Source organism: Bombus flavifrons, chromosome 5, assembly GCF_040668555.2.
Source record: "Bombus flavifrons isolate JBK064 chromosome 5, iyBomFlav1_principal, whole genome shotgun sequence".
NCBI classification, from domain to species: Eukaryota; Metazoa; Arthropoda; class Insecta; order Hymenoptera; family Apidae; genus Bombus; species Bombus flavifrons.
In genome coordinates, this window is record NC_138446.1 from 3,263,685 (window position 1) to 3,290,457 (window position 26,773).

General features: G+C 27.3%; 1 protein-coding gene across 3 annotated transcripts; it reads left to right on the top strand.

Annotated features, from left to right (window-relative positions):
- On the top strand, positions 1–26,773 carry LOC138179576 (phospholipid phosphatase 1). 3 transcript variants are annotated; one of them, XM_069112489.1, is made up of 6 exons: positions 1–303; positions 10,591–10,753; positions 20,468–20,622; positions 22,179–22,402; positions 22,734–22,854; positions 24,792–26,773. In XM_069112489.1, exons 1-6 carry the CDS (start codon positions 298–300, stop codon positions 25,155–25,157), a joined length of 1,035 nt encoding a protein of 344 aa, XP_068968590.1. In that variant the 5' UTR covers positions 1–297; the 3' UTR covers positions 25,158–26,773. The 3 variants fall into 3 exon arrangements, with proteins under 3 accessions (XP_068968590.1, XP_068968593.1, XP_068968591.1); XM_069112492.1 differs by lacking the exon at positions 1–303 and adding an exon at positions 4,934–6,065; XM_069112490.1 differs by lacking the exons at positions 1–303; positions 10,591–10,753 and adding an exon at positions 18,185–18,537 and having other exon boundaries at positions 24,792–26,772.

Consider the following 26,773-nt stretch of genomic DNA (forward strand, 5'->3'; position numbering starts at 1 on the left):
TGTTTCATTAGTATGATATATCTAAATTCGTGTTTCTTAAATAATTTAATCCCTCTACCACTCTAAACTCTGTAGTTGAATCATCAATGACGCTATTTAAAGCAGTGTTTGTCAGTGAGCTGTCAATCAGAGACACTCACACTTTTAGTAGTCACATTTACATAAATTATTTGTTTTGCGTGTGTGCTGTGATCAATCCCAATATATGTTATAAATATATAGTTAACTTGCAATATTTTATAAATGATATTTTTGTAAACTATTCACTAATCCAAGAATCAATACTACACGTGGACAATGCAGGTTAGAATTTAACAATGAATATAAATTAATTAAAATTCAAGTTAATTGTTTTTGTAGTTGATAGCATACCTGTTGTAGAATTATTTCTTTTTTAACATATTTCTATACATTTATATTTACAAATTAATAGAAAATAAGTCTCAGATGCAAATCCATATTTATGTCAAAAGTTTTACTCTATATTTATAAGACTTTTGATAATTTAATACAGAAATCTGAATACATTTCATATGAATATTCTATTTTTATTTTTACTTTAAGCAAAATATTTAGATAGTTTAAAAATTGATTTACAATATGTAACATATATGTATATAACATGTAAAAGCAATTTTTAAATACAGTTATTTTTCAATTTTTAATTTTAAATTATATTATATATTTAATGGATTCCTACATTATTAATATAAGAATTTGAAATAAAGAATTAATATACAAAATTGTACTGAAGATAACGTATTGTTAACGGATAACTTGCATCTTAACGTGTATGCGTATACTGAATTATATATACGTATATACATGCTTATAAAGACTGACATATTAGCGGTAAATTGAAATCATAAATTATTAATATAGATACAAGAACAATAAAGAATTATTATTTAAGAACAAACATTTCTGTTTTATTACACATAATTATTTTTAATACACAGAATGAGTCAATAAGAACGATCATTTGAAATAACTTAGTATTTACTAATTTTATCGAGAAATGTTCGAAATGGAAATCGTACTTTATAGAGATGACAAATCTTTAAATAGATACACTTATTTTTTTTATATCTTCTTTTATATATATTTTTATAACTTCTGAGATATCAAGGTTACCTGGAATTTTTTAATAGCACCACATATTTTTTTTAATACTGCCTTTTATACTGTTTTTATACTTTTATACTAAAAAGACGAATTCAACGATCTCTAATAAGGTATCTTCTAGTTAATTTTGAAGTTTAAAATGAAATGAAGATTTATGGAGAAGAGTTGCTACGTGTGGGGTACTAATTTCGGTTACTCGAAGAAGAACATATTATAATCATGTAGAAGACCACAAATTGTTAGAATTTTTATAGTTTTTACGATCATACATGGTTAATAATTGCATTTATATATGTATGTATGTAAAACGGACAAAAGTAACAAAGACGATAATTTTTGTTATAATATTAAAAATCACAATTTCAATTTATTCCATTATTTGAAGTTTATATATGTATAGTTGTAAAAATTTCCATGAAAATGGATCAACATTTTACAATAAACATTGACAAAAACATGTTAATTTTTATCATATTTTTAAACAAGTATTTTTTTTAATATTGTTTACGTAACTAATTTTTGTTTAGTTAAAAACAAAATTTTTACTCCCGAATCATTTTTCTAAATTTAATAATTTCCGAAATATTGCGTGAAATATGTTTCTAACTTACAACTTTGGGAGCTGTTTTCACTGAAAACTGCATTATACATAAGTTTCATTAAAATCGGCGATTTACACTTGGGGATGTTATCTCGTATATGTACAGGGTGCGTATAAGGTAAGCGTAAAAACCACTATAGCGTGATTCTAAACCTATGGATCGGTGGAGATTTGTATAAAAAGTACATACAAAATTGACCTTGACTTTGAAATTTAAGGTCAAATTTTTGTATTGCATCGCATTCTTTTATGCTCATCACGAGGATAAAAAGTCTTAAAGGAGCCATGAGTCGCAATTCAACCGGTCCCTTGGAAAATGATGTTAAAGTTTCACTGGTTTTTGGATTCACCTTATTTACTATATGGTTATATTTTGCACTCTGATGCAGGGTAAATAACATTTATTGTTGCATGTAAACATTCCAGATACACCATCATTAGATATCCCGTTTCTTCCTTTATTTCTTTCTTTCTTTTTGCATCTGTGTAATAGACGTGCCTGCACGTCAGCTTCTACATTCTACATATGTACATATATGGCCATCACTGTTGTTTAAACAGCTTCGGACTCATATTCCTATATTCCTACCAAGTTTCTCCCCAAGATTATACGTTGATTTTAGATGATGGAAAACACATTCAATTTGATATCTTAATTGTTCAACTCAATTGCAAACTCTACCCGACTGCGAAATGTAAATATATTATAAATAAAAAAAATATATGTATAAAACACTTATATATATATATATATACACATATATATTTAGTTATTAAGTTTATGTACGCACACGCGATTGATGAGATTTTAACATCATTTTCCAAGAGAACCATTAAGTTGCGATCTATGATTCCTTTAAGATCTTTTATCTTCATGATAAGGATAAAAGTATACGATGCAATAAAGAAATTTTACCTTGAATTTCAAGGTCAAGGTCAATTTTGCTTGCATTTTTTTTATAAATCTTCATCGATTGGGAAGTGCAGTCTTACTGTGGCGGCTTTTACATTTACTTTTTATACACTCTGCACATATGAGATATTTCTTAGAGAATTACCGTATATGTCTTGTAAAAGCCAACATTTATGTACGTTTAAGGATTTTACTAGAAATCGTTTCTTCGTATTTAAACTGAATCATTTTATTGAATTCGGAAGTAGCAAAGTATGTATTCAGAAAGGAAATGTTGAGCGATATATGTACGTAAATACTCATAGAACTTCATTAGAAGTATATATGTAATAATTAGATCTATAAAAGGTTATATTCCACGCTAACAATGGATATGGAAGACTTTTTCATATAATTTGTATATTATTGTCATTTGTTGGTGGATTAATATATAAATTAACGATATGTATTTTTAAGACACATCTACGTACATACGGAGGATTCAGAAGCCTATCAGCGTAGGTCCATTAGCATTAAAACCGAGATAAATAAGGTTTTTACAAATTGTTGTAAAAAAAAAATGACAATTGTAGTAAAAATGCAAAAATAGATTTTTATAAAACAACATACAAATGAATTTGATCACAAGAAAAACAGAAGAAAATCGCCATGGTGTTTCAGAAGAAATTAGATTAAATGAAAAGATTGTGATTTATATCGAATGTTCATTGGAAAATTTGAATAAGTCAATGTATTATCACTTTCACTGTTATCTCCTGCATCAAGATTCATTTGATTTTCTTTTCAGGTTGATGTTCGTATTTTTTGTAATAAAATGTAATAGAGCAATGTATAAAATGAGCAAATGTAATAGAGCAAACATGTACTTCTTTTTAACTTCTCCCACGGGTTTACGCTCTGGATACAGTGGGTTCCGAACAACATTGAGTAAATTCGAAGGTCTTCCTTTTGATACTGGCTTTATGTTGGTTTCATAAAATGGGAAATCATTCTACAGAGTTTCTTTATAACAAATTCTTTTAAAGTTTTCGTTTCACTTACCATCGTCACAATCAGATAAATTTCGCTTATTATCAGATAAATATATATTCGGATGCAGTATCAGAGAAATGGTGACTTCCTGATAATAAAAAATGCTTACTTTCGTTTCTTTCTGTTATGATGTAAGTAAAACAGCGTACAATTATTTTTTAAACAACAAAGAACTAAACATAAAGTTGACGCGATTTTAGAGTGACTTACACTGATTGTCCTGTGTATAATTTTGTCTAGTATTTCTGTGGTCAATATAAGTGTTGAAAACTATTTCATACGCATGAAAATAATTACTTAATTGATTTACCAATTGTTCCAACAATAAAGAGGTTTTTGAACTGCGTAACACATTTTTAGAGAAAGTTGGATTTACGCTGATTTGCTTCTGAACCCTCCATACATGTATGCACTGGATATTACGTCAGTATTGTGAATATCAAATGGTGAATAGATTTTGACTTCCACGGGGTTCACTTTTTCAAAAAGATATGGTTAATATAAAACGTTGACGATACAATTAATACGATGATACGAGTATATTTCCTATTTTTGCTAATTCTTTTGATGCTGAATGTTTTCTGTTGGCGTTGGTATTGAGGAATTAAGTCTAAGACGAGAACACTATGTTTTTTGACTATTAATGAATTGTACAATAATCATATTTTCAGTATTGGTAATATTATAAGTTCTATCTCCAATTATTGTAGATGTAATTACTGCGTAATAAACATTTAAAAGTAGTAACAAGCAATGATTTATAGAAATAAGTTTACTTACTATATAAAATAAAAAAAGAATGTACGTATTATAAATATTACGTAAATTTATACTGTATAAAAATTATAGAGAGTAAGAATAAAAAATTATTGTTTTTAATTATATAGTGCAATGTATTGCTCCTTATAATTTAAAGATTTGGTACAAGAGTGAAATATGTATGTACATAGTTCCTAACATGATGTATTACTGATACAGCAGCGTAACAAGAATAATATACGAAAAACATTTATATTTATCAGTATAAGGATATTTTATTCTATAATGATATTTCAGTTATATGACTGATCTAATACAGAGTTTCATTACTTTTCAGACAGTATGTTAAGTAATTTAATTAAAAGTCTGAATAAAATTATAACGTAGTTTAGTTTTGGACCTCTTACCGTTCGTCTTGGTGGTATTATCGAAGCGTTTGTGTTAAACCGCACAACACCACACGTGTTGAATCCTTTCATTGGTGTGTCTGTGGAGGGGACAAGAGGGTGTGTAGAACATTTAATTCGAGCTTGCGAGGGAAGTCGTTGATTGAAGACGAGGTACGCCAGTTGTGTTTCGACGCTGCTTCGAGTTGAACCAGTTACTGTTCCATATTTTCTGTAAAATGTGTCGTTAGTTTTATTACGGAGGCACTTACTTTTTTAAATAAATTTCTTATCGGATCATCGTTATTCTTCGATACATATAAAATAGCGAGTTGTTTAATGCTCAATTTAATTCTTCTCAAAGTAAAGAGTGCTATTGGATGTAGTTTTTGATACTTCAAAGTTTCTTATGATTCCAGTGCTTACTTTTAATGTTAAAATATAGTCAATGATTGTAAAATAAGACGTTGAAAAGTGTCTTTAGTCTTTACAGATTGTCGTCGAAGCTTGGTTGTCTCAAAATTGAACAATGACGAAACAATCTGTTTTTTCTTCTTCTTCAATTTATGATGGCAGACTTTTACCTCATAATTTATGAAACCGTAATTTAAATAAAATATGTTAATATTAAAAGTGTTTAGTGCTAATCCTTAATTTAAATATTAACTGAGATAAACTATTACCTTCAATAATTATTATTAGATCCGAAACTAATCTAAATACTTTTCTTCTAAATTGAAAATAAATTTTTTCGACTATCATCCAAAAATATTATATTACTATTATTTATATTTGTGCTTCATATAAAGGTATTTTTTTAAAATAATTGTTCAAGGTGATTATTTTGATTATAAGAAATAACAGACAATAGAGAAGATAATAATTGAAGGAAATTAATGAAGTAAAATAATAAAAGATATGTTGTGAGTTTTATGAATAATTGTCAATAATTTACAAAGCATTCGAATGTTATATTTAATCGACAGTTTTTCTGTTTTATCGACTTCAATATTTCTTCATAAAACATTTGTCACGTGTTTATTATAAGCAATGTACGCATATATTGATAACGCTATTGATAACATTTTTATCGTAAAATTTATCTATTTCTTCCTCAACTGATAGAAATATTATTGAGTATCTAGTCGATACTCAAAGTATAAAGATCAGAATCTATATGGATGTTCGAATATTTTCGTGTCCCACTAAAGGTGTTTCGTAGAAGTAGAATGTCATCTTAATAATAAAGGTTCGTATATAACAATATAAGTTTCTCAATACTTTATGCATCTAGTATAATATTAAAAAAGTTAATTTTACAAAATATTCAATTTGTAAACTATTTTCTCTTGTATTTGTTCTTTTCTTTAATCTTAAATTTAGTTTTAAAAGCTAACTCTGTACCTATTTACCACCATGAGTTTATACATAAAAGAATGCAATTATTTTATATTTTGTCATAGTTTACATAAATATATCAGAATATATATAATTATCGTTTTCAAATATTGCTATACATATATTGTTACTTTATTATATGGATATATTATTCATATATATGTACGTACATAGTTGCGCACTTAAATATGTCAAATTTAAGGTCAAAGAAAATTAAAGGAAAGTTAAATGAGGATTCCGGGGAAGATAAATTTAAAATATTAATAAGACCTGTCAAATTAAGTCTAATATATCGATCAGCGTATAGTGAACTAGTATCTTTATTCGTCCAAGGTTTTTCTTTCCCCCTAATTAATTTCATAGTAATAGCTGACAATGAGTTAAAAACTGCTTGTCTTCCCCTCTGAATATGCGGATGTGCTACCATGTTTTTCAATCAAGTGTCATTAATCGAGGTTTTCGAAGCTTCGACCTAATTAATAGTAATAGCGCGTGACCGTATTTTAATATTATATCTTTTTTTAAATATATAGTTAAAAAAATGTTCGATTAAGAAATAGATAATCTTTTAAAAATGCAAATGAGAAAGTCAAATGTCTTATATTTTAAACATTTTATACCAAAAGAACGGGAAGGAAATTTATTAACGCTTTTATCAGTGTCATAGTATAATGTTATTTAACACTAAATACGTAACACTCTATTAAAAGATTGCGATAAGAATTATTCGCACATGGTTTGCATAGCCTATATAATGCGTAGTATTAGAAATAGTAATGCATTGTAGTACTTAAATATACACGTATATGGTTTGAATGGAATTATCGTTTAATTACTTTTATGAAATCACATTTTCTTTGTGTTAGTTTTGCTTTTCCGGTTTTTGCTTTCATTCTTTCTTACTTCCGTTTAAAGAAAAAGATTGGAAGAGACAAAAGAATCGTATGAGTTTAAAGAAGTATGTATAAGGCTTGTTGAGCTCCTTAAGTAGGATTGAACAATTGAAACATGACGAACGTTTTAACCAATCTTGAGTAATATAGGATATGGAAACGAATATGGAAAGTTTACTACGAAATGCATTTCTTATTCACATTAAAAAATTTTCTGTATTTATTTTCAAAAAATATTTATTTTTAACGCTGCGAAATAAAAGTAGTTATAACAATAATATGGACATTTATGTAAAGTGTAAAACATTATTATCTATAAAAAAAATCATTATTTCTCGTATTGCAATTTAAAATATTAAATGAGAAAAATCATTTTTTAAAGCTTGTATGTTATAACGTATTCAGTAATATTTTATCATAATTTGTTACAATTTTGTAATATTTAAGTTTCTGTTAATATTCATTCGTCTTTTCAATGTATGATATTATATTTATAAGTAACTATAATAAGTAATTTAGTGATTAAGCTGCTATTCCAAACTTTGTAATTTCTTTCAATCATTCTGATAGCATTTTCTTTTTAAACTTTCAACACATTCTCTCTTGAAAGATAAACAAAGGATTTATAAAAATGCACTGTGAAATATATCTTTGTTTCTTTTATAAATCAGAAACTTTTTCTTTGTTTACGATAACATACTATTGCAACACAAGCATATTAGTTACAGTAAACTTATTTAATACTGTTCTTTAGGTGCAAGAAATATGATTTTGTAATGTTGTTGGATATTTGACATTTAGAAAACTTATTCTTTGTTATTTTATATACGTATACACATATGTATTTATCGTTATATCGTTATACGTATCTTATTCTAAAGTCAGAGATATCGTTATGTATTTTCACATATCTGATGCGGATTATTTTTTCGTAGATTTGAACTTATTTATGATTTAAGTTATTTCGAATATTTAAATTTGGTTATAAAAAAGTAAAGAATTTTTATTCGATATTAGATTTTGATTAGAATAGATAGAAAGTATGTCAAGGGCAGGCAAGTGATATTAAAACGTCAGTTCTGGTTAGTTGCTAGTGTTATACTTATTATTCATAGTAATTTAACATTGTTTCAACGTTTCTTATTAATTACTTGTTATCCTATCAATAAAGTAGGTGTTCTTAACTGAATATTGTTATAGTTATTTTATTAGAGTCAAGTGATAATTGTTGTAATTTGTATTTAAATTAGTGGCTATAAGAATAAGAAATATTGTTTTGACGATTCTGTAACTGATACGTATTAAATACAACCATGCAAATTAGTATTTAAGTTAGATGATGAATAAAATATATGCAATTGAATTTAAATTAATGTACATCTGATAATCAACTTCTATTACAACTGATAAAAATAAATTAAAAAGGATTGTTCGATACGTTGATGTCAAAATTAAAGTTATCAGTTCGAATAAATAATGTCTTCTGGGCATTAACAATTCTTTAATCTTATCTGTATAATTCCTAATAAAAAGAAGGAAAGGAAGTTTAGAACATCTCTTCTTCACTTTCAACGCCCTTTACTAATTAATTATCTACATAAGAATATTTAGCTTTTCATAAATTACATTTACATTAGCTTACAATAAGTAACTATAAGGAGCTTTACATTAGTCTTTAAAAGTATCTATAAGGTAGTAGAAAAATAATTATTGGAAAACTGCTAGTCTTTGGAAATTAAAGTATTAAAAATTTTATACGCATTAGTTTTTGTTTTTACTCATATGATTAATAATACATGTTGAATTTCTATTTGCATCGAATGTTTAGTTTAATTTTGTTTGAAGAACATAGCTGATTTTACTCCCGTATCCTCATTATTAGGGTAGTGTTACATCTTTTTTAGGTTTTTTTTAGTGGAAAGGAGATTTCTTGAGGAGCAAAATCTATTCTTAAAAAACAGGGAAGTTCTAAAATGCCAATTTTATATTGAAGTTCTTAAATGACGACATATTTTTACAGTAGAAGCTGCCTGCTATGTTTATTAACTCATAATTTTGTCAGATTTTTCGGAATGGCGCGTCACAGTTAAAAAAATTGAATATTACTATTTTTTAGCTTCCTGTGTATGGAAAAGTGACCTATTTATATAATTGATATAATATGCGTATCATACGAGTATTACATGCAATTCTCAATAGCTTTGTTTTTATTAAATGAGTGAATTTTAAAATGTCATTCCTTCTGCAAAATCTTCAATGTTAAGTAAGTAAATCCTGCAATCCACGATGATACCTATGAAGATTAGTAAAAGTTAGACATTATACGATTCACTCATCTAATAAAAACTGAACTAGCTAGAATTGCGTTATTGCTGCGATAATTTACTAACTATATCTATGGAACACATTATTGGACCTGCTGAGATACTTTGCGAAATCTTTAATGTTGAGCAAGTAATTTCTATGATTAACTATGACGCACCATTCCGGAAAGTTGACAAAATTATGAGTTAATAAACATGACAAGCAGGTTCTACTGTAAAGGTATAAATGTTGTCATTTAACAACTGCAATAAAAAATTGATATTTTAAAACTTCCCCTATTTTTTAAGAATGAGTTTTTCATTCAAAAGATCTACAAAAATTCCCAGATATGTAACACTATAGCTATAATCAGAAAAGAAATCAAACAGTAACACTATAAATCATACTTAGGTCAATAACCCTAATAATAGGGGTAGGAGGTTAAAACTTTGTCGAAATGGTTTTCCTAGGAAGCTGTTTCAATCGATGCATCACAAGTTTAATTTGGTTTAGTGGAACTTTCATATTTGGTTATGCCTTTTGTGAAATTTTTAATTTGAAATAAGAAATAGATACATGCTCGTTTAAAACTCATTTAAGATGAGAAGATTCCTAACTATATGTTATTAAGTAGGTATTTATGTATAAAATTTTATCTTTATTAGACTACGATAAAATCAAAGTTAATTAATTTACTATCAGCGATTTTAAGTACGTACAATATCAGAGATTTGATTTAGATTTGAGATAATCCCATTCGTTTATGTATTCAACATCATACATCCATACATACGTAGATAATACTAGAAATATAATATTACTTAAAATGATACGGCAGTGAAGATAAATGAATAAGATTGCTTCGACATTATACTCAGATTGATCGTAAATGAAGAATTTTCATTCTATACACTTTTATCTATATTCGCATATAAAATAATCTTCCAGATTGTATATTTCTGTCTCTTTGAGAATTAAGAAATGAAATATTTGATCCGATTTTGTTATTGCTGATTTTCGTTTTATTTTGAACCACAGAATCTTTTTGATTTCATTCGTACCACGAATTTATGCACACGGTATAAAAATTCTCTAAATTTATATGTATTTTGTAATTGTGGGTAAAGTACTATCTGTAAGAATCTTTATACATATTTTTACTAAATGTTTTTTTTTCAGAGATCAACGGAACAGTTGACTCATTGCAGTACGGCGACGTTAGAGGAAATCCTGGATAATTCGGACGGAGTAACGACACGAACTGTCTCCGAGAAGATCATGAGTATCTGTAAAAATACTATACGTTGGGTGCTCTTTCTGGATATATTACTTGCTTTATCAGGTTTGAATATATTTCTCTTTCTTTTTTCTTAATTGTTACATTCATCGTGCAATTATCATGTAACATCATTAATACGTACCATTCAATTTATTTCTTTTTCTTCCAACTACATACATATAATAATAATATTCTTCTAAATGTAATCAATTTAAATTTCCGCAATTTCATTGATTCGATATGTGCTAATTTTATTAATTAGATCCTTAAAAAATTACTATGTAGTCTATTTACACGAAAATATGGAATGCTAAAGTCATGATTGCTTTTCCTTCATTTTTTATGCTGTATAAGGGAATGCATATATGCATGTATAATATATAAAGATCTTTAATTTTATTTTAGTGCGAAAAATATAAGTACATATATGTTATGTCTAAAAAATATTAAAACGATATCAAACGAATAACCATCAATATTTATAATATGTATAAACTTTATGTTAGGTATACATGTTATATTTATATCTATTAATTTAGTACATTTTTTCGATCATTATGAGGAAGTAACTCACTTGTTAATTAAAGCGACAATTAGCTATACGGAAGAGCATGTCATTCATTGCTTCTAAACAGCACTTATGAATAGTAAATGAGAAAGTATTAAAATTGTTTTGTTCTATAACTTCCACATTTCTTCTTTTGGAGAAAACAGGAGACGAATAGGAACACTTCCCATTGATTCCTTTTCTATAAAGGCAACTTAAAAAATTATAATTAAATAATTGCTATAATCTTTAAAAGAAACTAATTTTTCCCAAAAATTATAAAATCTAATTGATTATTTTAGTTGAGCCGTTAATAATCCATTATAATGAACAAAAACATTTATTTTCACAGAGAGAGAATACAATTTTTTAATTAACTTGATATTTCAGTGTATCGTTATGATTTATTACTACAATTTTACTTTTTTCAAGATATTATATATTACTAATGTCATAAGAATATCGCATATATTAAAACGCTAGATATACTGAAAAAATAAACCATTTACGACAAAGAGGCATCAGGTATAAGTCTTTTTGACATTTGTATATCTAATAACAGTAGGTATTGAAGATACATATTAAGTACATTAACTAACTAAATGCACGCTAGGAGCGAATCGTGCGTGCAATGAGAGTTGGCTGGAAAACCACAAACCATGTAATACAATACTGTATGACTCGACCGTCTGCTTAGAATTTTTCCGGGCGTGTCGCACTAAATAACTTGGTGCACTGGTACACACGCGTACGGTGAAACGTCAATGAACTGTGTTGTGACAAAATAAATTGCATTACTGTACAAAAGAACATAAAATTCTATGTTATCCTACTAATTAGGGCACATTTCATGTTAAATGAGTTTCAAGAGCTGAAATTAAGAAAAGGAAGGGGAAAGTATCATTTATTAAAGAATTATTACAGAGTAATAAGGAATAATAATTACTCTTAGACCTCTTATGAAGGTCGGAGATAAAAATGTCATTAAGCGTCATTAAATAACATTGTTATTAAATACTGTTATTTAAATATAAATTCGATAATCTTTAAAACGATACTTCTTTCTCAACATCAATCCACAGCGTTTCATGTCGAATATAAATCCAACATATAGTTGAGCTGACCATTTCATAAAATTAAGATTATTGTCTTGTAAAATTTTTGGATCATTATTTTCTTGAAGTATCTAATTTTCACATAAATTATTAATATCATTACCCCCCTAGGGCGCCCTAATCCCAAACACGTATAATAATAATTAGCCTCATGTCCACTTTACATGACTCAGCGTTTATATTGAACCAACGCCATTTATGGTCATTCCTCTCCAAACCATACCTAATTAATTTATCATTTTCTTTATCCACATAGAGTGGATTTGATACATCTTAGACAAAATTTCCCCTTATTCGACATTGTACATAAGATTTTCCATGTGATTCAAAACGACTAAATCTTGATTCATTAGTGAAAATTTCCACTATTTTTTTATCCATCTTGCGCATGGTTCATCTTATTATCTTAAATTCAGGAGATGATATATTATGTAATTATTAATTTCCACATTGAATTTTGATCAAATTTTGAAATGAATGATTACGATTCTCCTGGACTAATATTCTTCAGAGGAGCGATGTAACATATGATACACTTATTCGAAGTACATAGATCTATTAGCATATTTTATTTTCAGAACTATTTTGTCGGTCTATGATATCAATATATTCAGCTATTTAATAAAATTTCATTTCTATCAGCTTATTCTAAATTCGAAAATTACTCTTTGCCGTTCATCTGTAATAAGCTGTCGTTCACCTATTTTTATCATTAACATGTATAGACTATGGAATACTTTGAGATACTTGGCACGTAGTAGTCAAGGAAAACGTTAAGAAAATTTTGTTACACTTTCTCCTTGCTACTAGCTCATGTTTTGGTAAAAATTATCTACATATCTTGAGGTGTTTAGGTGAAATTATTATAATAATTACTCCTCTATATAAACGTATATACTATGTACATATATTTAAATTGGAAGTGATCGTATATCGATTTTAAATAAAAATACTTCGATTTAGAAACTCTGGGGTCTGTTAATCGATCTTTTTGCACACGAATAAAATTAGTTCAAGTTATACACTTATCAGCAATTACTATTGCAAATGTTCAATGAATTCCATGTGACAGTTTTCTGCTTTCACAGGGGAATATTTAAATCATTTTCAAATTATTACTTATGGAGATTTCAATATCAATATATTTTGTAAAAAAGAAGTATATAATTTTATCATTTTTATTTATTAAGTATTTCACGATGTGTTTAACAAAGTATTATATATACATATGTACATATGTACATATGCAGGATGTAGCATCTAGTTCTATCATCATCTAAAATATTTCCTACAAAAATTGCATAATTTTGTAGTAGCAAGTGGATAGTAAAAATATTTGTATAGCGTTGCAGAAGGTTGACGTGATGAAACGATCAAATCTGTTTTTCTTTTTTTTTTTTTCAAAGAATGTTGCGTTTCGTTTAGTTGTAAAGTTTCTGCAACACTAAGTACTGTAAGGTTAACAAAAGTCGTATAACGAAGTTTTCTACTTAACTTGCTGTGGCGCTGTTTCATCTTCGATTCTTGAGATAGTTCACTTATTTTTTAACACGTCCTAAGCTGTAAGTGATAAGGATATTTCTGATTACGTGTAAACATGCAAAAGAAATGTTGAAATACTCGTCATTGATATCAATACGTTTTAAATATCACTGAGTTATGGAAGAATTAATGCAGCAGCTTGGATGGAGTTGTCGATGAGAGATTAAAAACCAAGCAATCAAGTATCCAAGCTCGGCAGCTCGAATCTCGAAAGCTGTCGGCATTATAGGGACCGTCGAACAGAATGAATTTCGAGCAAATTGTTAAATTATCAATGGTTCGCCAATGTTAGATCAGTAAGAAAGTTTGTTATGTAAACTCGTGCATATGATTCAACATATCATTTCATTCGTCGCCCGCACCTTTGCGTCGCGTCATTCGTGTTTCGTGGTCGCTGCGATCAAGTGCGTATAGCGTATATATTTACAACCTTGTATGTATGTATATTTTGTTGAACGGTTAAACCCAGTGCAGTATCTCTGGCGACTGGTCGATAGTGTGTAACAGCTTTTACTTGCAATTAACAATATTACCTCAGCCAGCAGCATCAAAAGTTAAACAGAAAATTTTGTTTTCGCTGACCTTAAAATACTTAGATTATAAGTGGTTGAGTCTGTCTATTACTTACAAGTAAACAAAATATAGTATTCTATTTAAGAAAACAAAATCGACCTTTTTATCTCATTAACCGTTTGCAACGCATAATAAAGCTATTTTTACTATATATCGGCTTCTACAAAGTTATAGAACTTTTATAGAAAATCTTTTTTTCAAATTTTATTTCACAATGGAAATATTCCAGATGATAAAGTGATACACTCTGTATGTAACAATAATTTATTGAATGTCTCTGTGAATATTGGTGGCAAGTGTTATACTTCAGTGCTATTGAAAATGTCATGATGGCATTGAGATATTCAATAAATTACCATTTCAATAAATTTCCCGAAAAAAGAAGAAAAGGCGTCACAAAAGGATGGAAATACATTCATACTAAAATATCTGCGACAATCTAAATATAATTCTGTTAAATTGAATAATCTCTGCTAGATTAAACAATTTTCATATGAAAATATTTTGTGTATTTTTAATAGTTAGAGAAATAATAGTACCTATATTATACATTTGATCTGTAAGTTGCAACATTTGTCTATAGCCTAATTCTCTTATATACGCGCTCACCATAGGTTTTAACTTTAGGTCATATGACATTGAAATTTATTCTTCTTTATGTAAGTAGTAACAATGATGTAACAAACATATGCACATATTTCTGAGTTAAACGAAGTGTACAAAAAATAAGCAAGGCAGCTCATACAAATATGTATGTCTGATATAATCTTCTTTATGAATTACAATTGTTCCCGTCCATCAGTAATTTTTGTTAATAATAATGAAGTCGTATGTCATAGATATTTGATTTATATACAATGATACTTGACTTTATTTTAGTTCTTTAATTAGACAATTTTTATTATACACTGACCGTGATGCTATTTACGATAAATTGACCATTATTTAAATAAAATATATATTATTTGAATAATATATCATCTTATCTGACTCGTTGATATTCTGAAATGTTTATATATTAATATATTTAACGAACAAGAGGATTTTTCTCTGAATTGTTTAATTATTTGGATATCAAATGTTAATCAATATTTTCTGGCATTTATTGCAAAAACGCGTATAATTTTATATATGTATTTATTATCCAAAGATAATTGAAATGAGGAGAATTTAGTAGAAGTGATAGTATTAGGTTGTCCGAAAAGTGTCTTTCTTTTACAGACACGTCTTTTACAACGATGCATCTTTATACAAATATGAAACCTAATCTGCTAAACGTTGTGATCTTTATCTGGATAGAACAAAATGGATCATACGTAATTCGATAAAATAATATAAAACGAAAAATGTTGTGCATCCATTATTTCCTTATAAAACGAAAGAAACTTTTCAGACGACCTAATAAATGCTATTACATTATAAAAGTATTTGGATATGTTGTAATAAAACCATCTCGACATCTGAATTTATTATTTATGATTTAAGAATATGCAAAATATGATACTTGACGCTGTGAATTATCTGTTGCATTATTTAAAGCTGTTAACTAATATAACTAATATAAGGAATTATCATACTGTGTACGTTATTAATATATTTATCCTTATGATCTCATAACGAGCAAGCATACAGCAGCACTCGACTAATGAGTAATAGTTAAAAATTATAGATATTATTTTGGAAGCAATTTTTAATGAAGTTTCTCCTTAACATTAAAACTGGTAAGACTATAAGTTTATTAATACATTAAAAGCAACAAATTTTTCTAAATACAAGAATAAGATATCTACCGATGAGATGGCGCGATAGTACAAAGAAATACAGCCCCTGCTCACCATAAATAAGGTCATTATCATCAGATAGGCAAGGAATTTCTAAAATGATAGAGCGATTCTTATATCGCCCTTAAATAAGCAAAATTTTCTAAGATAATAATTATTTATAAAGTAATTAACGATTAAATGCGATTTTCTTGAAATAATATTTATATTAAAAATTGATATAAAATATCTTTATGAACTCTCTAAAATAAACTACAAAAACAATTGATCTTAAACCTTGCGTATATCCAAAATATTTCTACCTAGAACATAGATTAACAGAAGAAAGTTGACAAAAGCATAGAAATTCAAATTTCTACATAAGAACATTATATTTTTACTTTAAACTTTGAGATTTGTGATATTTGCACGTGTTGTATCGACCAAGCATTATTTTAGAATAGAAAACTATCAAAGTTTATTTTCTACTACATAAGTATGTATATTCTTGGTTCTCAACTATGTAGATATGCAGTGATTCCTTGGTGATTCTTTCATTTTAAATTTCTAGTTCTAAAATTTTAGTATTATCTAGCAATTTTACTAACTTTGTGGTATTTTTAGTTAGGTACACCAGACTTGCGCAGTTTATTAATACGTAGCGGTACGCCCATCAATTTAACATTTTCATTTCTAGATAATATTTTATTTTATATAATAGATAATAGATTCACAGACATTTGTTCTGTAAAGAATTCTATTATATGATGTTACACAAAATCGGAAAACAAAGTCTTAAACAAATACAAACAAAGTCATTTAAGTACGTAATAAAATAGCAGCAAATCGGCGTGACAAAAAATAGCATAATATGAAAAAATTGCGGCATATACGTATACAGTATATTCCTTCCTTTCATCTGAAGACATGTAAATATTTCGAAACATATGCGTAATACAAAAAAATGTTAGGCGAATGTTGTATTCTTTTAAGCTACGTAAAAAGAAATGCAACAATAGGATGTAGAATCCCATTTAAAAATTTAAATGCGACCTTCACAACGGCTTTTCAAGACCATTGCAGGATTAAATATTGTAAATATCAGTATGATATGTCGTCTCTAACATCCCGCAGAAATCGTTTGGAACATTTTCTGTATCATTCATTGTTTCTGAAATATTTATACATACCTATGTTTTTAGATAAACTGAAGGTTCCAAGAATGAAACTACAGAAAAAATTGCAAGCGCATATACAAACGCAGAATACTCGAGAAAAATAATCTATACTACTCTATGTTCAGACGTATGAATCCTATTTTAAATTAAAATGCAAAATATTAGATACGTGTTAATGTTTGAATTACATTTTGTTCCAATGTCCAACTATCTTTATAATATGAGAATCGGATATTATCCCATTTAATGTTTATATAAATACAAAGAATATATATATAGATATATAATATTAATATAATATATATGTATATATACATTATAATATACTATACGATGTACTATATACTACTATTACCACTTATATATATAGTATATAGTATATATAGTAGTAAACGATAATATCAAATGAAAAAGCAATAAATTTATTTCACATTTATCTAATTTATTCGATATATGAATATTTCAGGTGCTACATTGATCAACTTAACTATTTGTCAGTTTTTTAGTTTCATCACATAAGTAGGCGGTTAATGTTTAATTCTCAAAAGACAGAAGACATGCTTGCATGAGTTCATTTATCATGGGAAGATGGCATAAATAATAGTAGTACTCAAGATAAATTTGAAATTTATTTATTGATATAGCATTAATAAGAAAAAGTTTCAGGATTGTTTTCATTAATCACGTCCTTATATCTTCCCAAAAAGAAAAACTGCTTGATCATCGAGACAAGCTATGCAATCACATGAGCTATACGCATGCGTTAGAGTTTGAGCCGAATACTTAACTATTGCTTCACGTAGCAAGCGCACAGTATCGTGTGTGATATTAACTCTACTGGTGTTCGAAGTAAGAGCACTCGTCGTTCTTCCTCTCATTTTCTCTTTCTCTTTTTTTTTATCTCTCCTCGTCCTTCTTTTCTTCCTCCTACCTCTTTCTTCCCCTCCTCCCTAGCTGCCTCCTTCCAATTACGTATCATTCTTATTTTTAGTCTTTTCTGATATTGTTTTTTTGATTGTTTGCAAGCACGTGTCAAATTTACATAATATGGGCAAGAGTAAACTCAATAGAAAAGTAGCCTCACGGTGGAAAAATTTTAAATTGCTAACTCCACTAAATTTATACAGTTTGTGTAAGTATCGAGCAAAACAAGAATGGAACGTGTCACGAACACGTGTACTTTCCTCAACAAGTACATAGGAAATTGATTTAGCAAAACGTTGAAGAAAAAAGTATATTTGTTTAGATGTGTTCAAATTGTTACGACAATAACGTTTTCAACGAAAAGAATTACGTCGCAGAGTATTGTATAATGTAATTCCTTTTAGTTATAAATGAATTTAAAATAATAAAATGACTGAAGTCGATAAGAAAATCTTTCTCATTGTGAATATTTTTCATTGTACTAATTGTAAATAATTACTAACTAAGACTTGCATGAAAAATTAAGTACGTACTATATATGTATATAGATATAAAATAGTAGAATTATTATGAGGACGTACATATATCTTTTCTTTTTATTTTAAACATCATTAATTATATTCAAATGTATTATTTATAACTATACTGTGTTCATACCATATTAGTGACGATAAAGCAGTTGTAATACTAAAATATTGGATTAAAAGTATCAGTCTCGTATTCAACTTGTCAGAAGCCAATAAATTATTAAGAAATAATATACTATCGAAAAACGTTTCGTCTGTTATGTTATAGTTTTTAATGTATGTTTTATTATCGCTTATAATATACATATTTACTTTAGTACAAATTGTTGTGTAAAACAAATATATGTCTTAAACAAATACTCCTTTAAAATAAAATAGAAACAAATAAACTTTATTTTGTTTCCTGAAACTGAAACAAATATACGTAGGTATTCTGAAATTCTTATTCAAAGCTTTATTTCATTTCATATCAATCGTATGATATCTGTTATCTTTATCTTACGTATCTTTGTATATAATATGATGTTTTCAATTCTGGTATCGGTCGAAAGTGACAGTTTACTAAAGTTTTTCTAACTAATAAGTAGCGTGTAATATTAATAATTTATAATACTTGTATTGTTTTTGTAACATTCGCTAATTATTTTTCTTTTAAATTCGTATTGAAAAAGTTAGAAAATTAACAGGACTTTTATTCTTCATTATCAAACCTTACATACATATATGCTTGATCTGTTAATAAAATAAATAATGAGATTTTATTCGATTACTTGACATTTATATGTATCACTGTATATATATTACCAGTATAATTATATAATGTATCAGCAATGTTCAATACGTTTATTTCTACAGATAGAATCTTCAGATAATTCTTCAGATAAAATATCAGATAAAAATATAAACATTATTAATATGATAAAGATTTACAAAACTGCAAAGTAACACGATAAACATCTACAAAACTAACTATGACTATATGATTATAAAGATACTGAATCGTTTCTCTTTTGGTATCATTCAACTTTTGCGCGAAAATTTTTTTCATGCAGTAAATAATTTTGTAATAACTTAAAATCATGAAGTTAGGTACATCATTCTACGAAGTTAGGGCTTAAAATGTACTATCTCACGTGCTAAAAAATACAAAATTGTTTGTTTTCTTAATATCGTACTGTTTATTTTCTACCTGACTGCGAAATGTAAACATATTGTAAATGATGCCAATGTAACAGCCAATGGAACTCTAGTATCATTTTTCAAGAAAATAATCGAATCACAAGTTACAACTCGTGGTTTCTTTGACAAGTATGATCCTCGTGATGAGTGCAATAGGATTCAAGCAAAAGAAATTTCATCTTAAAATTCAAAGTCAAGATTTTTGCACCATCGAGCCGATGGTGTAGAATTATCTGTTATAGCAATGACATGTTTTTTTAACATTCTGTACATGTACGAGCGAATTATTTTAGAAAATTTTCTGAATTTTATCATGTTGAAATACTATCAAAGTCTATGTATTTATTAATTTGAAGTTTAAATGGTTACAATTTTTTACTTCTTTTTACAGGCATATTTTCTAATTTTCAATTATACTCTTGTACTTTCCAGTCATTGTATTTCTAGCAGTATTGGAATTTGGGACAGTTCCGCAACAACATATCGGTTTTTACTGTAATGACCCAAAAATTTCATTCAAGTTCATGGGAGATACGATTTCTATTACATTTTTGATTATTGGATGTCTGGTAATACCGATCGTCGTGGTATGTATAAATAAAATAAATATAAAATATTTTTAATATTTCTAAAAATTTAAAAATATTTGCCGAATAAGATTTATAATATTCTAAAAAACTGTCAAACACAAATATTTGTTTGAATTAATTATTAATTTGAGTAATAAAAATTTTGTTGTTGTAGAAACATAAATATATCTTTAAACGCGTTACTTTAAAATATGAATACAAAATTTGTATGAGTAAATAAAAGTCTAAATAAATTACAAATGTTGAATTAAATTCGCAAGTTTATTTTATCAATTGAGTTTGTATATAGAAATCATTTAAGCATTGAAATCCTTTCAGGATTTTAAGATTTAAAAATAGGATATAAAATGAAAATGCCTTCAAAATAAATTTAATTTATTTTTGTACGTTACGTGAAATATAACAAGACATTTTTTATCAAGGCCATAATTATTATTATAAATACATATAAGTTGCGTCCGGATTTGCGAATTTCACACCCTTATATTTTTTATGAACTTCAGAGAAAGATTCAAAATAGAAGACATAAGGATTTATATTTGTTTAAAGTGATATGCCGTTTAGATCCGCAAAGTCAATATTAACAAATCTGTGAGTAATATCCACTGAATATGGATATTAATTAATATTTGGAATTTTAAAAGTTCAAATCGTATCCAAACCTGTCAAATAAGCATAACAAATAAAAGTGAACGAAAGAATAAAGTCATCATTGCTCAATGCTTAATGTTTTCCAACAAACGATAACTTACTGACTGATAAAAAATGGAAGCTTCCCATCTTTATTCCTACAATAAAAGAGATTGCAGTGGACGAGTGATATTTTCTCGATTAACTAAATAAGTCTACATATGAACTTAATTGTGGTTTAAAAGTATCTAGTGTACTCCACATTACAGTATTTTGATATTTAAAAATTTTAGGGAAATAGCAAAGAAAAAATGGATATTGTTACGCGTCACAACACGATGCTATTGCTATTATTTCTATGAAGAAACAAATTCTATTTTGCTATATGAAATATTATTATTTTTTAATGATAGATCTATACGCATAATGGGAAATAGTTAGTAATTATATTTATGGAATTTCAAGTTAAACATTACTTATTAATCAAGTAATAATGAATGGATTAATGAAATTTAACTGAATCAGCTTAATTAGGAAGACTTCAGCAACCTATTAGAATTCCTTTATCGAGAAAGAGAAAAAATGATAAAAATTTCAGTTTTCATCAACCGAATAACACCCCCTAATTCACCGGATTTGAATGCCAAGTGTTGAGCGATAAAAATTGCTTTTTTGCTTACTCTTATTCGTGTAATTATTTTCTCGATAAAATAACGTTTCCCCTAGATTATTCTTAAAAATTAGGGAAATAACAGTTCTTTTCAATGCATATTAACGGGGCATTACACTGTATATAATATATTTATGCTACTGCAAGTCTTACTTATGTTTTTGCTAGCTATTAATTTTGTTGTAAATCTAATGAATTATAATTCTCTTTCTCTGTAATTTTGTAAATAACATTGTATTTTGCATATTTTTAGATGTGGCTGTCTGAATTCGTATGCTACTCTGCAGATAGCTATGATACAGAATTAGGATGCGCTGGTTCAAGAGCAAAACAAATATGGTTGTGGTATGGTCACTATTCGATCGGAATAATTGCCTTAACGTTTATATGTGATGTTATGAAAACTCTGGTGGGCGAACCAAGACCACACTTTTTGGATACGTGTAAACCACGAGAGGCAGAGAATTGCACCAATGAGTAAGCATTTTTTTTATTGTATTACATTTTTGTTCGTAAGAATAATTTATCTTCCACAAGAATGTATATATTTTACAGTATAAAAATGATCTTCTCTTTTCTTATATTTATATTTTTTTACTATACATAACTATATTACATTTATATATCGTATTTAAAACTACGAGATAATTTTCTAACCAAAGGTATTTTAAAAATATGATTTGAAATAACAGTATAATATATTTAATTAATTATTACAAAAATCTTAGTTCGATAGTACTTAAATAAAGATTAAAAAATCATCTGTGATCTTCTGTTTGGTACTATGAATTTACATACTGAATTTCAGATATGTGGAAAAATATACGTGTACAAATACAGAACATTCAGAATGGTTTGTCTCGGATTCTAGCAAATCATTTCCATCTGGCCATTCTGCTCTCTCTATGTTCACAACTACTTTTATTGTGGTAAGTAGGTATATATATATACATACATATTGTATTTACATATGATTATATAACATTATAATTCCTTCGCATATGATTATATATTATGAACTTTTATATATTCACTTTTTCGAATTTTTTAATTTCTATTAGAAAAAAATTGCAATGCAAATACGAGTATATGAAAAATTCTGATACAGAGTCTGGAATAACAGAGAAATTGTGAACATTAAATTTAAAGGACTTTGAGCCATGTTTTATTATCACTTGAATGACTATATTTTCCAGTACTTTTTATACATTAAAAAATTCTGATGGGTATAGTTTTTGGCTATCTAAGACTGAGAATTATATTACTGTTTCTGCAGATTTTTGTTCTACCATTTTATTTTATTTCTTTTGGTCATTTATACATACGTATGTAAATACATAGAGAGTGTATACTGTAAGCACCATTTGTCAAATATTTCCAAAAATCTGCTAAAGAAATGTTTTGAACAAACGATAGTCAGTTTACGGTTCGCTACATACTTGAATATTAGAAATTTCAAAAAATAATCTCTTTTCAATAAAGAGTCAAGGTTGATTTTTTTAAATGATGTCATAAATTTTGCACTTCAAAAAGGCGTAGCTAACGTCAACATAAATTCAACGACCTATTATATTATAACTTTGCAATAAAATTTAGAAATTCTTGGATTCAGAAATTCAGGTCGGATCAACAAAAGCAATGTTAAAATTTATTTTATTTTCATCAAATAACATTTTCCAAATAAGATTAAGGACAAATTAATAAGTTTATTAAACAAATCTAACGATAACAATAATATCGTTTTGAATCCAATCACCTTTTGGTTATGGAAAGTAGGTCGTGGAATTTATCGTGACGTCAGCTTCAACTCTGTGAAATACAAAATTTGTGGTGTCACTTAAAAAACTCAACCTGACTGTGACCTCAAATCGAAACAATGTTTGCTGGAATTTTTTAATATCTAAATGTATAGCAGATTGAAAACTGACTAACTTTTGTACAAAGCATTTCTTTGGCACATTATTAAAAATATCTGAAAAATAGTGACTACTCTTAGAAGATATAACCTGCATATGCAGGGTGTCTTGAAATTAGTGGTGCGGTAGTACCATAATTCAGAGAATATAGAATCAAATTTTCTCATACGACGCTTCGTTTCCGAAAAAATGGTTCTCAAAATTTAGTAAATATACTTAAACTAGGTTAATTCAGGACTGAATAGGAGTAAATAACCGATAGAAGATTAAATGCGAAAATAAACAAAAACTGTAGAGTAAAATTTTTCAGAAAAAAAATTTAGAAATGTATTATGTGCGTTCATCAGACCAGTTCTTAATTAAACACGTTTAAACTTCGTCTTTTTTTTTCGAAAACAAAGCCATATGAAAAAATCAACAAAGTCATCAAACAATGTCATATGAAAAAATATTCTATATTTTCGATTTATGTTTTCACGTAGGATCACTCCATACCCTATTGTACCATTTGTTACGGGACACCCTGTATACATATATCGACTTTGCTATGTACTGGTGTTAACTATAATTGACTTTAGATTGTACTAATCGACTTAGATAAAATGAATTTAATTCATTATGCATCATTGCATCAATTCATATTATTCGTTTGTCTAATAAATTAAATTATATTTTTATGACATTTTTGTAGATATATTAATTTCGTAGATTTATCTATTATACGCACTTACCGTAAAGATTATTTACATAAAACTAAATTGTTTCAGAAACAAGATTTTTTTTTCTTACAGAAACTTGTGTAAATTTTAAAAGTTTAATTTTTTTCATTTACGTGAAAATACTCTTCACGTAAATGATGTACGTTTAGTTAAAATTTTTTTGCAATGTTTAAATCCTTTTTATCGTTTTCCTTTTTTATACCATTAAACAAATACATTTTTCTGTTGTAGTGGTACTTACAACGCCGTTTACCAGATCGGACGTTTTTCCTAAAACCGTGGTTACAATGTATAATATTTTTGTGGACTGTGATATGCTCATTAACAAGGATCGGTGACAATAGACATCATTGGTGGGATGTACTTGCAGGCATCATTTTGGGTTTCGCTTTTAGCATGTTAACTGTTATAGTGCCATGCCGTAAGTTTCATTTAAATCAAAACGTCTCACAAATATATAGTGAGCCTGTAGAAAGTGAACAAATTAATTTCAATAAGAGAAAACAAAACACCAAGAAACTTTTACATGAAACAATAATTGATCCTTCGGAAAGTCGTGAATTAAAGAATATTAAATCATCAACCTGGAGAGAATAAAACTTAACACATCAAAATATTTGATAAGAGAAGATTTAAAGAGGAATTATAAATGTTTTGTTGTATAAATGTTCAAAATTTCTAGTAGAATTTTACGCCTTATACAAAGTGTTTGATATGACATGCCTATTATATTTAAAAAATTTAGTTCATGTGATTGATAATATATTCATAAAATATTCAAGAAGAAAGGCTTATATTTTGTAGTTTATATTGACAAATATTTTGTTGTAAGCATTTAACCAATGTATATAATTACTATAATTTGGTAGTGATATTATATTTACGATCTGCGTTTATCAAAATAATTTTTAAAAAGCTAAACCGTAACGTCAAATGTTTATTAATTGAATTGTATTAACCGGACATATCTAATTGTACATGTGTGATTTTAGTTAATTATTCATCATGTTCATATTTATAATATTAGACGGTAAAAAATGATAATGAATTCTGTTTACTTGTTTGGAGGCGAAAAATATCTTGTTTGAAAGTGGGAAACTTCTTTTCCACTGTTTGACGATACTATTAGTTAATAACTATGTCAAATAGAATAGCAGAGCTAGAAAGATGATTAACGGAACGGATAACGGGTAAGGGAAGAGCAAGGAAAGTACATAGGTACATACTTATATAGTGCTTTCTATCACTCACACGCAATCCTATATGGTTTTATTTGTATTTGGTATATTTTCGGTCAATACGCTTGCTTATCTTTATAACTGTGTCGGGTCTATCAGAAATAATCAATCAGACTCACATTCTTTTATCTAGCCATCTTTCGGCTCTGTATTGTACACCTCACTGATTTCGATGGTCTTGAAATATGCTGTCATGGTTAACGTCCTAATTGTAAGTACATATATGTATAACTGTTTCTTACACCGTATATAACCGTCGGTCAACTTTTGTAGTTTCCGAGTTATGTGTAAAAAAACCTCAGTTAAATTTAAGTTAAGATTATATTACATTCTGGCGTAAGCACTATATTTTTTTTATATAAGTCAATCTACACAATTCATTGATGATAATGATTTTATAAATAAAAAAAATTCAAAGGTTGAATTAAATTGATATCCAATCACCACTAACAATAAGATGAAATAATATCTGATGAATTGTATATGAAATGCTACATTTTATTCTAATTTTTAGTTAGTTAAAAATGTAATAATTATAGCCATTATTATTAAAAAATTCTTTGCAAAATATAATATTTGTAAATTAATTTATTGCGTAACATACTATTAAATATATTGTTGTATATTTTGAGAAATAAAATCGACCGATGGTTATATGTATAAGAAAATGCTACTAAGAAACAACATATTTGAAGGTCATCGAAATTAACGAGATATACTCTATTTTACACAATTACCTGTTACAAAAAATGTAACATTTTTACTTATTTTAAAACAACAGTGTTGAAAACAAATAAAAACTTCTTTTATTAGCTTTCTCTACACTTCAAATTAATGTAAGAAAAATAAGGAGAATTATTTTTTTGACATTTTTTTTAATATGAGAGAGATCAATAATTCATTTCTAATTACACATTTTAATTTATATGATATCTGTATTATTTCTAAGCTTATTTAGATGTGATACACATATTT